The following is a 15340-nucleotide window of genomic DNA, read 5'->3' as shown; positions in this document are numbered from 1 at the left end:
GTCCATTGATAGAATACTATTTTTTGCAGTTACAAATGTTCCTCGTTCATGTATGGTGATCACTGGTTTGACACTCATGTATGAACACTGGCGCCATGTACCAGTGATCCTTGTATATTTATGTGCAGTTGAATTAAAGACTTCAAGACTTCTCTGGTGCAGGAAGGAGCTAACGACAAAGAAAAGGAATTGGTGACTTTAACCATGATGTACCATGGTACCCTTTAACCATGGATAAATGCAGGGATTCAATTTTCTTGAAGGATCTATAGATTTGATTGAAGTGTGCTTCTTGAAAAGTTGGTTGAAGCAGATCTAATTATAACATTTAAACAAGAATTGAATATGTTTTTGAAAGGAAGAAAAATGCAGGACAGTGGAAAAGAGCTAGGTAGTGCAATAAAATCATATTTTCAGAGAGCTACACAGGCATGATGCGTCAGATGACCGCCTTTCGTGCTTCATCATGCTTTGATTCTACACCTGTGACCACTTATCATTGCAATGAGAACCTGCAGGAACACAACACTTCTGATTGGCTCTGGAAGTTGATGGTCTGTCTGTAGATCATCTCACGTGGACAGTAACCTCTGTCCCTCTGTTGCTTTCTCTTCTGTTTTCTAGTTATTCTCCACTCTGTTCTCCAGATCTCTCTGTGGACCTGCAGATGGCACCACAGCCTGATGTGATTCCCATGGACGGTGATTGATTGTCTTCATTGTCGGATGTCTTATCAAAACCACCCCTACCCTCACCATCCTGATTATTATCCATTTGCAAGCTTCCAAACTTCTGAAAACCACCTGTGATCAGAAAAAGTATTCCTTGCAAAATGTATTCCAGAGGGACCCAACAGGATCTAGAAGCATTGGCCGTTACTGATATTGAGCAATCAGAACTTTAAACAGCCCAATGAAGTGCCTGTTAACCTCAAATCTGTTCTCTGGTGAGTTTTCAGAGCCACTGTAAACCTGTGCTGGAGCTGTCAAATTCACATCCTTGTTGAAGCCATTAGAAATTCTGTGCTAATAATGATTAAAATGTCTAATATAATGATTGATCCACCCTTTAATATGTAGTTTACGTTCAGATAACTAATGCGAATGTGTTTCTCTTGGACTTTGGAATTACCATGGAGGAAAGGTTAAAATTGGGTTTTGGGACTTGTTATTAGAGTTAAAATTTCTCTACCAGGAAGTTTTAATGACACAATAGAAGTTCAGGATGAGGAAAGTAACCATTCAAATTGGCATGATTTTCATACCGAAATGCTAATTTTGTTGGAGTAAAGGATCAGGAGAAAAGCGAAAACCCAATCAAAGAAACTGTATCCTGTTTACTGGGGCTCAAATGTTTGTTTTAAAGTTCCTGTGATCTATGAATCCCTGAAACCTGTCAAATCATGCAGTTGTTGTGAATGACAGGTTCATGGTTCGTGTTAATATTTTAGTGGTATTGGGTTTTCTTCTGGGAAATCTAAAATTGTTTTTATGGTAATTATAATACTGGACTTTTGAGATTGTTAGAATATCTAAAGAAATGGCAGTTCAAAAGGTGACCACGTTTAGCTGATAAAGTAAGAATATGAGAGTGATCCACAAAACGATGAGGTTGGTTAACTGAGGAATTGGAGATGTATAACAGTATTTGTTCAGAAATTAGGTTTGATCGAGAAATAACCATAACTAATTAGAAACATCAAAATTTTAAAAAAAATTAAAGACTAATATCAGAGCTGATCATTAAAGATACTATTGCATGTAGCACAAAAGCGAGAAAGGTCCATTTTGAAGTCGTACCTAGATGGAGACGAGACAACACACATGCTATTAATTATGGACATGCAGCGAAAAGAAAGAAACAATAATTGATGACTGAAAAGGAGGGCTAGAGAGAAATATGGCAACACCTAGTCATGCAAACAAGATGTTAATTACAGGAGGAATGTTGGAATCATCCAACTGTTAAGAGGTGACGACGAACCTTATCACATGAATACTGTTAGAAACAACATAAATCAAAACTCATAAAGACAGCGAACTGAAACTCCTCAATGTTTAACAATGGATTCACTTAAGATTGGAAGAATAAGGGAGAGATGAAAGGACTATCCAGTGTAAAATCACAAACAAATGTACAGTAAAAGCTTACAATTTGAAAAAGGAATCTTCACTGATTAATTAAGGAACCGTGAAAGACCATGTGAGAATGGAAGGTAACAAACAGAGGGTTAGCATTTACAAAGCAGAAAGAAGCTAAGTAATATGAACATAAAGTCTTGTGTTGACATTTCAAAAGTATTGGGAAACTTCAGATAATATTTCTCCAGAGATATTTTCTCCCACCAGGAAGAAATTTTAGTTGCCCAGGGCTTTGGGGTAAAATTTTACTTTAAATGGTGATGGATACTCTTAAATTTTTTTAGATATTCTAGCCTTGAAAATTCTTCGATATTCCTCAATAGCCACTAATAATATCAAAGATAATGGGAACTGAAGTTGCTGGAGAATCCAAGATAATAAAGTGTGAAGCTGGATGAAGACAGCAGGCCAAGCAGCATCTCAGGAGCACAAAAGCTGACGTTTCGGGCCTAGACCCTTCATCAGAGAGGGGGATGGGATGAGGGTTCTGGAATAAATAGGGAGAGAGGGGGACGTGGACCGAAGATGGAGAGTAAAGAAGATAGGTGGAGAGGGTGTAGGTGGGGAGGTAGGGAGGGGATAGGTCAGCCTGGGGAAGATGGACAGATCAAGGAGGTGGGATGAGTTTAGTAGGTAGGAAATGGAGGTGCGGCTTGGGGTGGGAGGAAGGGATGGGTGAGAGGAAGAACAGGTTAGGGAGGCAGAGACAGGCTGGGCTGGTTTTGGGATGCATTGGGGGGAGGGGAAGAGCTGGGCTGGTTTTGGGATGCAGTGGGGGAAGGGGAGATTTTGAAGCTGGTGAAGTCCACATTGATACCATTGGGCTGCAGGATTCCCAAGCGGAATATGAGTTGCTGTTCCTGCAACCCTCAGGTGGCATCATTGTGGCACTGCAGGAGGCCCATGATGGACATGTCATCTAAAGAATGGGAGGGGGAGTGGAAATTGTTTGCGACTGGGAGGTGCAATTGTTTATTGCGAACCGAGCGGAGGTGTTCGGCAAAGCGGTCCCCAAGCCTCTGCTTGGTTTCCCCAATGCAGAGGAAGCCACACAGGGTACAGTGGATACAGTATACCACATTGGCAGATGTGCAGGTGAACCTCTGCTTAATATGGAAAGTCATCTTGGGGCCTGGTATAGGGGTGAGGGAGGAGGTGTGGGGGCAAGTGTAGCACTTCCTGCGGTTGCAGGGGAAGGTGCCGGGTGTGGTGGGGTTGGAGGGCAGTGTGGAGCGAACAAGGGAGTCACGGAGAGAGTGGTCTCTCCGGAAAGCAGACAAGGGTGGGGATGGAAAAATGTCTTGGGTAGTGGGGTCGGATTGTAGATGACGGAAGTGTCGGTGGATGATGCGTTGTATCCGGAGGTTGGTGGGGTGGTGTGTGAGAACGAGGGGGATCCTCTTTGGGCGGTTGTGGCGGGGGCGGGGTGTGAGGGATGTGTTGCGGGAAATGCGGGAGACGCAGTCAAGGGCGTTCTCGACCACTGTAGAGGGGGGAACGTTGCGGTCCTTGAAGAACTTGGACATCTGGGATGTGTGGGAGTGGAATGCCTTATTGTGGGAGCAGATGCGGCGGAGGCGGAGGAATTGGGAATGGGGATGGAATTTTTGCAGGAGGGTGGGTGGGAGGAGGTGTATTCTAGGTAGCTGTGGGAGTTGGTGGGCTTGAAATGGACACCAGTTACAAGCTGGTTGCCTGAGATGGAGACTGAGAGGTCCAGGAAGGTGAGGGATGTGCTGGAGATGGCCCAGGTGAACTGAAGGTTGGGTGGAAGGTGTGGGTGAAGTGGATTGGCTGGGCAGATGAGGGTGTTGGTGGAGGGGGACTGGTCGGGCCTGCGGGGCAGGAAGAAGCGGAGGGCCTTGAGGCCATCTGCATGCGGAATACAGGTGTGTAGGGACTGGACGTCCATGGTGAAAATGAGGTGTTGGGGGCCAGGGAATTGGAAGTTCTGGAGGAGGTAGAGGGCGTGGGTGGTGTCACGGACGTAGGTAGGGAGTTCCTGGACCAAAGGGGAGAAAATGGAGTCCAGATAGGTGGAAATGAGTTCGGTGGGGCAGGAACAGGCTGAGACAATGGGTCGACCAGGCCATGCAGGTTTGTGGATTTTGGGAAGGAGATAGAAACGGGCCGTGCGGGGTTGGGGAATAATAAGATTGGAGGCTGTGGGTGGGAGGTCCCCTGAGGTGATGAGGTCATGAATGGTGTTGGAGATGATGGTTTGGTGCTCGGGGGTGGGGTCATGATCAAGGGGGCGGTAGGAGGTGGTGTCGGAGAGTTGGCGTTTGGCCTCGGCGATGTAGAGGTCAGTACGCCATACTACCACTGCGCCACCCTTGTCTGCGGGTTTGATGGTGAGATTGGGGTTGGAGCGGAGAGCTGCCCGTTCTCTCTTGATTCCTCCCACTTCCTACAGACAAAGGGGGTGGCCATTGTCACCCGCATGGGCCCCAGCTATGCCTGCCTCTTTGTAGGTTACGTGGAACAGTCCCTCTTCCACACCTATACAGGCCCCAAACCCCACCTCTTCCTCCGTTACATTGTCTGTGTCGGCACCACCTCTAGCTCCTCAGAGGAGCTCGAACAGTTGATCCACTTCACCAACACCTTCCACCCCAACCTTCAGTTCACCTGGGCCATCTCCAGCACATCCCTCACCTTCCTGGACCCCTCAGTCTCCATCTCAGGCAACCAGCTTGTAACTGATGTCGATTTCAAGCCCACTGACTCCCACAGCTACCTAGAATACACCTCCTCCCACCCACCCTCCTGCAAAAATTCCATCCCCTATTCCCAATTCCTCCGCCTCCGCCTCTGCTCCCAGGATGAGGCATTCCACTCCCGCACATCCCAAATGTCCAAGTTCTTCAAGGACCGCAACTTTCGCCCCACGGTGGTTGAGAACACCCTTGACCGCGTCTTCCGCATTTCCCGCAACACATCCCTCACACCCCGCCCCCGCCACAATCGCCCAAAGAGGATCCCCCTCGTTCTCACACACCACCCCACCAACCTCCCGGATACAACGTATCATCCTCCGACACTTCCACCATCTACAATCCGACCCCACCACCCAAGACATTTTTCCAACCCCACCCTTGTCAGCTTCCCGGAGAGACCACTCTCTCCGTGACTCCCTCGTTTGCTCCACACTGCCCCCCAACCCCAGCACACCCGGCACCTTCCCCTGCAACCGCAGGAAATGCTACACTTGCCCCCACACCACCTCCCTCACCCCTATCCCAGGCCCCAAGATGACTTTCCATATTAAGCAGAGGTTCACCTGCACATCTGCCAATGTGGTATACTGCATCCATTCTACCCGGTGTGGCTTCCTCTACACAGGGGAAACCAAGCGGAGGCTCGGGGACCGCTTTGCAGAACACCTCTGCTCGGTTTCCAATGAACAACTGCATCTCCCAGTCGCGAACCATTTCAACTCCCCCCTCCCATTCTTTAGATGACATGTCCATCATGGGCCTCCTGCAGTGCCACAATGATGCCACCTGAAGGTTGCAGGAACAGCAACTCGTATTCCGCTTGGGAACCCTGCAGCCCAATGGTATCAATGTGGACTTCACCAGCTTCACCCCTCCCCCCACTGCATCCCAAAACCAGTCCAGCCTGTCTCTGCCTCCCTAACCTATTCTTCCTCTCACCCATCCCTTCCTCCCACCCCAAGCCACACCTTCATTTCCTACCTACTAACCTCATCCCACCTCCTTGACCTGTCCGTCTTCCCCGGGCTGACCTATCCCCTCCCTACCTCCCCACCTATACTCTCCTCTCCACCTATCATCTTTTCTCTCCATCTTCGGTCCGCCTTCCCCCCTCTCCCTATTTATTCCAGTTCCCTCTCCGATGAAGGGTCTAGGCCTGAAACGTCAGCTTTTGTGCTCCTGAGATTCTGCTTGGCCTGCTGTGTTCATCCAGCTTCACACTTTATTATCGCTAATAATATCAAACTGGCTTCTGGTTTTGGTATTTTTTTTTTGATAGATTTTCATGTTGCCTTTTACTTGTCCACTTGAAATGTTTTGTTTGTTAACTTCTGTTAATAAAATTGTAACATTACTGAGACAATTCAGTTTTTCTGTTATAACTGAAACAAACTGTGCTATATGTACTCAAGTGGCGAAAGTGTATATTGAGAGAAGTACCAGCTCCTTAAAATGTCTTGAATTCTTGTAGCATAGCTAAGGTTTCTTTTTGGAGGATGTTATCGTTCTCGGACCGCATCTCCCTTGTGGAATGTTTATGCCATCCCCTAGACTTGAGTCTGAACATTTGTGTGATTGACTGTCTTGATTTCAGCAGATGGAAGTTGTCTGAGAAATATTCATGGTTTAAGAAAGCTCTAAATAGGAGTTCAAAGCTTTAAACTTGATCCTTCAACCTGATGTTTGCAATCCTTGCAATAATAGCTTTCCAGAGGGTCGCGTTTGTTCTAGGAGTTGTAACTAAACTAACTTGAAAGCCTGCCGTAAATCCTAAGAGCTTGTGAAATTATTTACTTTTTCAAATCATAAAGAAGAAATTATAAATGAGGAATAATTAATATGAGGATTTTTTTAGTTGGGGCTGACCACAGTATCATGGAAATAGTTAGATCTTAGGGAGATTCTCTGGCTTCAGTTCATTTGGAACGCTTGCTGAGAAGGTTATTAGCGGTAGTTCATTTGGGACACTTGTTGAGTAAGTTATTAAAAGCAGTTTGGATCTCCTAGTTTGCAGCTCACTTTGAGAAGGCTTAAATCAGTAACAATTTAATAGACTGCCTTGTATGAGGAGTAATAGCTAACCTCTGTCATTCACTATAGAATGTATGTGAGCTTAATCTTGTTTTAAATTTTCTGAGGAAACACCTGGAATACTAGCCTAGTTTGAAACAACTGGTAGAATCTACAGTGGCACACCACAGAATATTGTGAAAAAGGAAACGGTTAGCTGTGGAATAGCACAGAAATTAGAATTTAGGGAAATTAAAAGGCCTGTTGTTGAACAATATCATCATACAATCATGAAGATAAACATGTGAATACCAAATTTCTAAGGGAACAACAGTTTATTGTGTGAGAAGCAAGACCGACAAGGACTTTGGCCAAAACGTGGAATGTCGTTGGTAATGGTGTCTGTCAAGCTGTGCTTAATTGATAAGGTACAGTGCCTCTACAAATTGCTTTTACCTGCAAAAGACTGTGTCTTGCATGTTAATGTGTCGTTCTAGTAACAGTAAGTGAGTTATGTTGCAATCTCTTAATTTTATTGTTATTGTAATTATTGGCATACACGAAAGTCATCAATAAGCGCTATCTGATCATACAGGTATCGAATGTTGTACACAGATTTTCAAGCATAGACTGATGGAATATCAGAGGTATTATTCTTCTTGTGAACATGGGATGTGTTATTTGATATAATCCAGCTGTGTTCAGGTTGTTGAAGAAAGGAATTAAGGAATAAAGAGACGGCGATAGGTTAGATTTACAGAAAGAAAAGGATCATAAAGAAAAATAAATTCAAAACAAGAAAATATTAAAACTGTAAAATTTAAATTGTTAAAAATGAAACTCCCAACGGTTTGAATCTGTCTTTCTGAGCTGTCGAGATTGTTCTGGCAACGTCACTCAATCTCACTGTATGAAAAGATCTTTCACCTATTAACTATGAACCCCACTTGCTGCAGGAAGTTAAATTGGCAATTAATTCCAAAAGTATAATTTTTATGCAACCTGTGACAAGGTTGAGGGCAAGCTGCTGTTCTTACAGTTAATGTCAGTATGTGCAAATTACCTAATAGCTTGTGGTGATTTGCAATTTACCAAAAATCTCTTGTATGCCTACAAGTTGTTGAACAAATTACACATTGCTGAGGATGTTAATTTGTATGTGTTGTTCGTTTGATTTCTAAATTGTGGTCATTGTTCTTGTGTAGAAAGTTAAGAAATCTTTTAAACCTCTTAGCCTTTGAAGAAAGTTAGTTGATTAGTGTTTGAAGAATAAAAGGCACTTGGAGTTTGATGCTTTACTACTTCTCCCTAAACTGCACCATGCCATGTGCCCTCTTTCCAAACCTTAATTTGAAAGTTGAGATCATTAATGATTTCATCCAAGATTGTCAGATTGGTTTAATTGGTAGCATGCTTGTCTTGGCTCAAGAATTTGAGTTCTGCATCTGGCTTTGGTTCATTCTCCACATTGACACAAAATTGCAAGAAGTTTCATCCTTTGTTCAGGCAATTTTTTTCAAATGAACATTAAAAATCTCTCAACGTTGTTCAAATCATGACTATTTTTCATACTTGTTAGTCACTAAAATGTAGCGAGGGATGAGTGAATATTTTGTATTTCCTTAGAAAGTTTACTACCTACGTGTTTTTTTCAATGAAAGTGTGCTTTTCATGAAGGAATAACTGCAGCAAGAGGTCACAGTTGTACAGACACTAAATACCCATTATTGACAGGACTCATGATATTTCAGCAAATTTTTATGATAAAGGAGCACTATGCCTGCATACTTCCAGAAAATTCCATGTAAAAATAATCAAAATGAGGGGACCTGATATTTTCTTCTGTCTTTGATAGCTGAGTTTAATTGTAGCACTTGTCTAAAATTCTGGTTGAGGTTGACCCATTTGTCATAAACTAGAGATTGTGGTCTGGGATCATTCTGGCCTGTGTGGATCAGTGTAACACTGGAAAATGGCCATGTTATTGAGAGACTCGACCTTAAATGTCTTTGCAGCAACATTTTATTCATGTTTTGTGGGGAAAATAATTCATGACAGTGTACTTTTGAGTTGCTTCACTAAATGCCAATTAATATTTGATATTCCTCCACTGTAAACCCCTGTGAAATGTCAGATGCCTTCAAATTTCCCATTGCACCTGCTAAAAATAATGGTTAGTGGCGTTCATCGAGTAATGTTGCATCTTCAGGTTGGCTTTAAAGCAAAGTAAAAATGAGCTGAGGGGCAATAATCCTTCCTGTAATTAAATTATTTCCTGATAAACATGTTATGTAAAATATTCGCAAATAATTTAGTGTTAGTGTTGAGCCTCTTCATTCAAATAAATCAAAAGTAAATGGCACATGAGGTATGTAAAGAAAGCCTATCCAAGCATTTAGATTCTATTACCAGCGTAACCATCATTGAACAAAAAAAATCATCTGTATCATTTCTTTACTGGTATTTCTATCCTTTGGGAACAATAGTTTGAAACACTGAGTTCTTAAGGCTAATTTATGTTAGCCACTTGGGTGGTAATCATATTCTGAGAAATGTTATAAATCAGAAGTATACTGTCACTAATTAGCATGAAGACACACCACATCTTATTTTTGCTTGTCAGTGATGATTTATTAAGGACGAGTGGGGATAATCATGAAGCAAGAATCTGGAGTAATATCATAGGTTAGTACCTGTCACTTAACTGTTAACTTTTATAAAGAGATGCCCAAGTTGTATAGAGCAGAGACAACTTGTTGATGTTTGTCTGCACTTAATGCAAATAACTTGAAACGTAAGGGAAAACAGTTACTGAACTTCAATCTTCTGTAAGCTTCTTAGCAACGTTGGATTTTGTTTTTCTTGCATTGATGAGCTGTTTAACTTTTGGAGCACAGTTTATAGCATTGGCCTTAAGTTTGGTCAGCACGTTGAGATCAATAGAACTGTATGATAGCTCATTTCTCTGTTAACGGGTTGCACTACCTGTATTCTTCAGCAAGAAAAAGGAGTGAATCCGGGTGAGATTGGGATGGATAAGGACAGTAAAGTAAAACAACTGAATCTTGTTAGAAAATTCAGTGTTGATTGGTCCACCATTGCCTCGTTTCTTTCTGCTACATATATACCAGTGACTGCTTTTTTTGGATATCGTGGCTAATATTTTTTACATGAAAGTAGATATAAGCTTTTTGTTCAAAAGCCACAACTAGAATAGCTTAAGGGGAAGCTTCAGGTCATCATATCAGAGTGACATCTGAAATAATTCCAAGCATTATTGATTGACTCCTGTCTTTGTCAGCTTGTTTGCAAACTTGAGAATATTTATATTATACATTCTGCAATTGTAACTGATGTCAGCTGATTCTGTGAAGTTGGTTTTTGATGTTTCACTTAGCTCAATTTAGATATAGTATGTTCTCTGAACAGATTCCCTACTTCTAGGTGGTAGGTGATGAACTTGAAATTAAATCGGCTCATCAACTGTTGAACATGTTTACATGAAAGCATTACATGCTGTTTTGTTTTACTTTATCAGAGAAATTGTTAACATGGAATAGTATTGTTAAATGTATATTATTTACTCATCAGTAATTATTTTAATTATTTGATGGCCATGCTAAAACAGAATGTGAACACCTATATCTGGATAACCTTTAAGTTATGAATTTGCCTGGTAGCTATTGATGGAATAATATTTAGTTTAATTGTAAAAGAGTGATGCCACATTTTGCCAGGCTGCAGCTCATGTTCACCATGATGAAAGTGCTAGATGAAGTAGAGAATCTCAATTCCCACCCTCCACCCCCAACCCAAAAGCTCTAACTTTTATGGGGGCAGACCACTTGATGCATACGTGGTTTTTAGAGACACTTGGTTGTTTAAATATCCAGCCACCTCCATTGCAATGAGATTTTTACTTGGTGATTGGAACCTGCACTGTTAAATTTAGATCACATCAAATCACATGTTCTCTGCATTACATTTAGCTAGTCAGAGTACTACTTTGAATAAATTAGGTACCCCTATACAGATATGGCACCAGGGCACCCTAGATATGGATGGCAGTGATTTTTGTTTAGGTTGGTGGGTGGTGGTTGCAGTGAAAAAGAAAGACTGTATCATTTGAGAATAGTAGTTAAGAATCCTTTGAAGGCTGCAGGGGAGTGTTGAGTGCCCTTTTTGACTGAATTATTGATGCCACTCCATATTGGGTGATTGGTGAGTTGACATGGAGGCAGGAAGTCAGAGGGTGGTAGATCAGGTATTTTTGATTTGGCATCAAGTTAACTTAGTGCCAACAAAGAGCCATGGGTTATTGGGTGTCTGTGTGAGATGGATGGATTAACATAGAGGGTAAGAGGAGCCGTGGGAGATGGTTAGATTGGCATAGACATACGTGGAGCCATAGAGGATTGAGTACAGGGGCATATTTCATTTATAGCAGTAAGAAGGCCCTGGGATATGTGTGGTTTGCCACAGCTGCTGTGAAGGTCTGGGTAAAAATTTGGTAGTGAGTACAGGGCCCAGATTCATATCAGTGGGTCATGGAGAGTGTTGAGGTGAGAAAAGGAAGGGAGGAGACGTTTTCTATTCTAATCTTTATTTGTATACTTTGAAAATAGTGGCACAGTGTCTAGGCAGATTTTCTGCCTAGCATCTAGGCCTGCTGTTGCTGAGAAAGAAAGGATATCATGGACTAGATTGTCTTAGAGGTTTTAAAAAAAAGTTTTCCCTGACCAGAAGTGTCGGGTTAAAGCCCTAAGTAATTACACCTGAGTTTTATCATACTCGGTTTTATCAGCTCCATGAATAAGCTGTTTATAATTTCACTTCTAAATTTGACATCACAAGTGACTTCAATGAAGTGAGGTGTTGCGTACAAGTGCTCGAGAGTGAACGTTGTATGAGTGATGATTTGGATACCGTACCCAAGTGTGTTTAGGGGTACCATATTTATTATGGTAGTATTAAAAGCTGTTTTGCTTTTTCTGTTTCAGTTAACGTTTTTTTGGGGGGAGCAATGGTGTGATATTCTTACTGTGTGTTTAAAGATACTTGCATTTGCATTATAAGTTGATAGATTATAATAGGGGAAACTATCTTAATTTCTTCTGTTAATAAACTTTCATTCTAGCAATGAAATAAAATCTATAGAATAGCTTGCCTAGGCTTCAATAAGAGACTGCTTCATTAAAACTAAAACAAATCAAAATATGATCTATCAACCCCAGTTTAGAGACCGGGATCTGACTTATTCAGTAATAACATTAGGTGGGGTCATAACAGTATAAAAAGTCATATTACATTCACTACCACCCCTTCAAACCCAAGTGTCTGACATCACAAATTCAAGTGAACTTCAGTAACATATTTGTTTCAGAACTTGGAAGATTAAGCGATGATTGCTTTGAGGATTGTTGACATTGCTTTGATTATGTTATTTTACCTTTGGGGAATCCTTTATCTGGCTTTTCCCTCACTCTGAGAAATGGGGGGATGGAGGTTGATCGTTTATGTTGGTGTCGATGGAAGTCTATTATTTTATCTAGAGGACCTTTTTAATTTCATATGTCATTCATGAAAAATATATGAAAGTTATTTCATTTTTAGTCCCATATACTGATCTTGTAACTAATCTGAAGAGGTGTTTGTGGAGAACTTTCATCACACGCTGCACTTTCTTTTTTTCTTGTTTCCTGGATTTCTTTCACAGCAATGTTGTTAGTTTTATTGACTATTCTGAATCACCTACGTATGTAGTAGACCGTTGTGCTGTCAGTACTATTTGATTAAAAGTTCATCGAAGATCTCAGGTGGACTGTATTGCTCAATTGTAGCAGCAGCACTTGATTGTCAGCCCAAGACTTGGCCATAGTTATCAACACACTGCATTGCAGTCGCATGTTGAAAGTCAAGCTTTACCGTTGCCAAAAAAGTTAGGATTTTAAAATAACTAAGGAAAATTCACAATTTATCTGATTTTCAGATCCAGGTTGACTGAAAGCCAGGACCAGGCTTCTGTACTAACAAGCATTACTATTTATTACAAGTAGTTAGATTCTCGTTGCAGGTAAACAGTTATAGATCATTGCCATAAAACACTATTAATTAAAACTCTAATCTCTTTACAAGTTGCCTCTCTTTCACTCTCCTAAAAATGGGCAAAGGAAAATAGATAATGGGCAAAGGAAAACTGGAAAGCGGTTCAGTGGTTCCTGTTCACAGGTTGTTGAAATGATTCTCATGACAGTCTGAACGTTGCTTTTCAGTCATCTTTCTTTGAATGCTTCCACTGGTTTGCGAGAGTCGCGTTATAATTGGTTTGCATATTGGTCTATAACCAATTAAAAGTTCCAACTTACAGTAACCACTGAAGAAAACATGGTCTTCAGGTTCAAAATGGATTTTGACGGCAGAGAACAGAGACAGCTCCTCAGCTGGTGGAGATTGACACTTGTCTGTAACATGTTCTCACTCCCAAGCTGTTCAGTTACTTGACAGCCCATCTCACCATTGTTGACAGGCTTTTGTTGTTGATGACTAGTCACTAGTTCATTGGAAAGTCATAATCTTTTTCCCACCCGATTGCATCTGTACACAATTACCTTGGCTGTAATTCGTCTACAACCATTTCAATTATTGCTTGTTCAAATCGTTGTTTACGCAAAACTTGCCGTAAATGTCAAGTTACTTGCTTCTCAAAACATGCAGCAGCCTTTTAAACAGTAGTTTGAAAACAATTCTTTTTCATTTAAGCCCACAATTTTAAAGAAGCACAAAAATTAAAAAAAAGAGCCTTTGCCAACCTCTGAAGTGGTAGCAGGGCTGGAAAGCATTTCCTGCAGTCCTTTTGAAATCAGTGGCTTCTTCCTTGCTGATGGAGTGAAATAAATATTGGACTTAATTAGAAGTGATTTCTGCTAGTTGAAACTTCTTGTGATGAAACAAGATTTGGATACCAATGTAACTGTTTTCAGGACATTGTCTTTTTAAGTTCGACCATTAATCTTGAAAACCCTGTGTTGTCTTCCACTGGTTGTGGTTTAACCAATGGTTCAATAACCAAATTTTCTTCTACGGTTTGTCCCTCAAACAGTGGCAATTGACTTCGATCAACTTGATGTCTTTATTCTTATTATGTCATCCTGACCGATACCTTGGTTTTGACCACCGTAGACTCCTAGGGAAATTGTGAATATCTCCCCTAACGGAGGCTATTTAACATAGGAATCATCCAGCCACAGTACTTTCTTGTGACTTTAATGGTTCTATTAAATCTGAGCACGAGTAATTATCATGGAATTTATCCTGCTCTTCAGTGCTTTGTATTACAGGAACAACTGAAGGCTGCTGTTTTCTCTTTCTTTCTGCTCTTCATGTTGCTAGTGAACTTCAAATTTGTCATTATTTCCAATTCTTTTCAATGTGTCAATTGCTTGTATTACTGCAGAGGGATATTAACATTATACTTCATTATTGTTCTAAATCTGATGTTCTATAAGTTTCTTGTCTTGAGGAATAGTTTTATATTACTGTAAAGCTTGCAAGTGTCTTTGTTAGCTGTTTCTTTATTTGCCAGTATGAGTAAATTCTGTATTGCTGTTGAACTGTATAAAATTCTTCTAATAAAGTTTTAACTAGTATTTTCTGGTTGTTCTGTAGTATCTATAGACTCTATATTCGGATCGTTTTTGGAAAACCTTCTGTATGTTATGCTGAAAGCTTTTCGTATCATTCTACTGTAAATATGTTCTTTCAATAAAGCTTTTTGATTTGGTTCAAGCATTTAAGGACTTGTAACTCTCAATTTTCAAATAAGTGAAAAATAACTGCTGGTTTGAAAATTTTAAATAATGGATTTGCAATATTTTCCCATTCTTCCAGATGGGTTTCCTGTTTTATTTTAAGCAGAGGATTTGCACATTGTCCACTTTTTGGACTGATTTGCATCTTTTATCTCTGACAAAACGGCATCTTTCATTTTTTGTTGTGTTTTAAGTATTAACCTTTTTTAATTAAAACATTTCTGAGCCCACAATCACTTAATTAATTTCAACGATCTTCTGCCTTCAACTTGCAGCTCTCACTTTTGCTTCTGATTAAATAAAACATTAAATTATGGCCCTTTTTTTAAGATTTTCTCTGCAGCTTGTTAGTGTCAATTGTGTTAATGGAAGCGCTCGGTTTAGCGGTAAGTTCTTCTTTACTCCTTTTTTTTCCAGCCTCCCAACCCGTGGTTGTAAAGTACTGGTAAATTTTCTATCCTTTCCCTAAGTTCCTTAACACGTAGTTGGAGCTTGTACGTGTCCACTTCACTGCAGGTTTGTAACTTGAATGTGTCATACTTGGGCAGTATGGGATATCTTCACCCACACTGAGTTTCTGCAGTTTCCCCCCCAGTGGAAGGAACAATTGTAATATGAGTATGAACTTTTATTTTGTATTTTTTCAAGATGAATAAAATGG

General features: G+C 40.8%; 1 protein-coding gene across 5 annotated transcripts in view; it reads left to right on the top strand.

Moving 5' to 3' along the window:
- Positions 1-15340, top strand: part of phf14 (PHD finger protein 14) — a 247953-nt gene that overhangs the window by 122164 nt on the left and 110449 nt on the right. Inside the window, exon 17 of one of the 5 annotated variants that reach the window (XM_048552178.2) lies at positions 648-2529. The exons of the other annotated variants lie outside the window; for them this stretch is intronic. Within the exon in view, the coding sequence (XP_048408135.1) occupies positions 648-684 (37 nt within the window). The 3' untranslated portion in view covers positions 685-2529. Of the gene's footprint in view, positions 1-647; positions 2530-15340 lie in introns of those variants that run through there. 5 annotated transcript variants of the gene reach the window in all.

Source organism: Stegostoma tigrinum, chromosome 2 (assembly GCF_030684315.1).
Source record: "Stegostoma tigrinum isolate sSteTig4 chromosome 2, sSteTig4.hap1, whole genome shotgun sequence".
NCBI lineage: Eukaryota > Metazoa > Chordata > Chondrichthyes > Orectolobiformes > Stegostomatidae > Stegostoma > Stegostoma tigrinum.
Note: the sequence above shows the minus strand (reverse complement) of the source record. Positions and strands in the feature narration are given on the sequence as shown.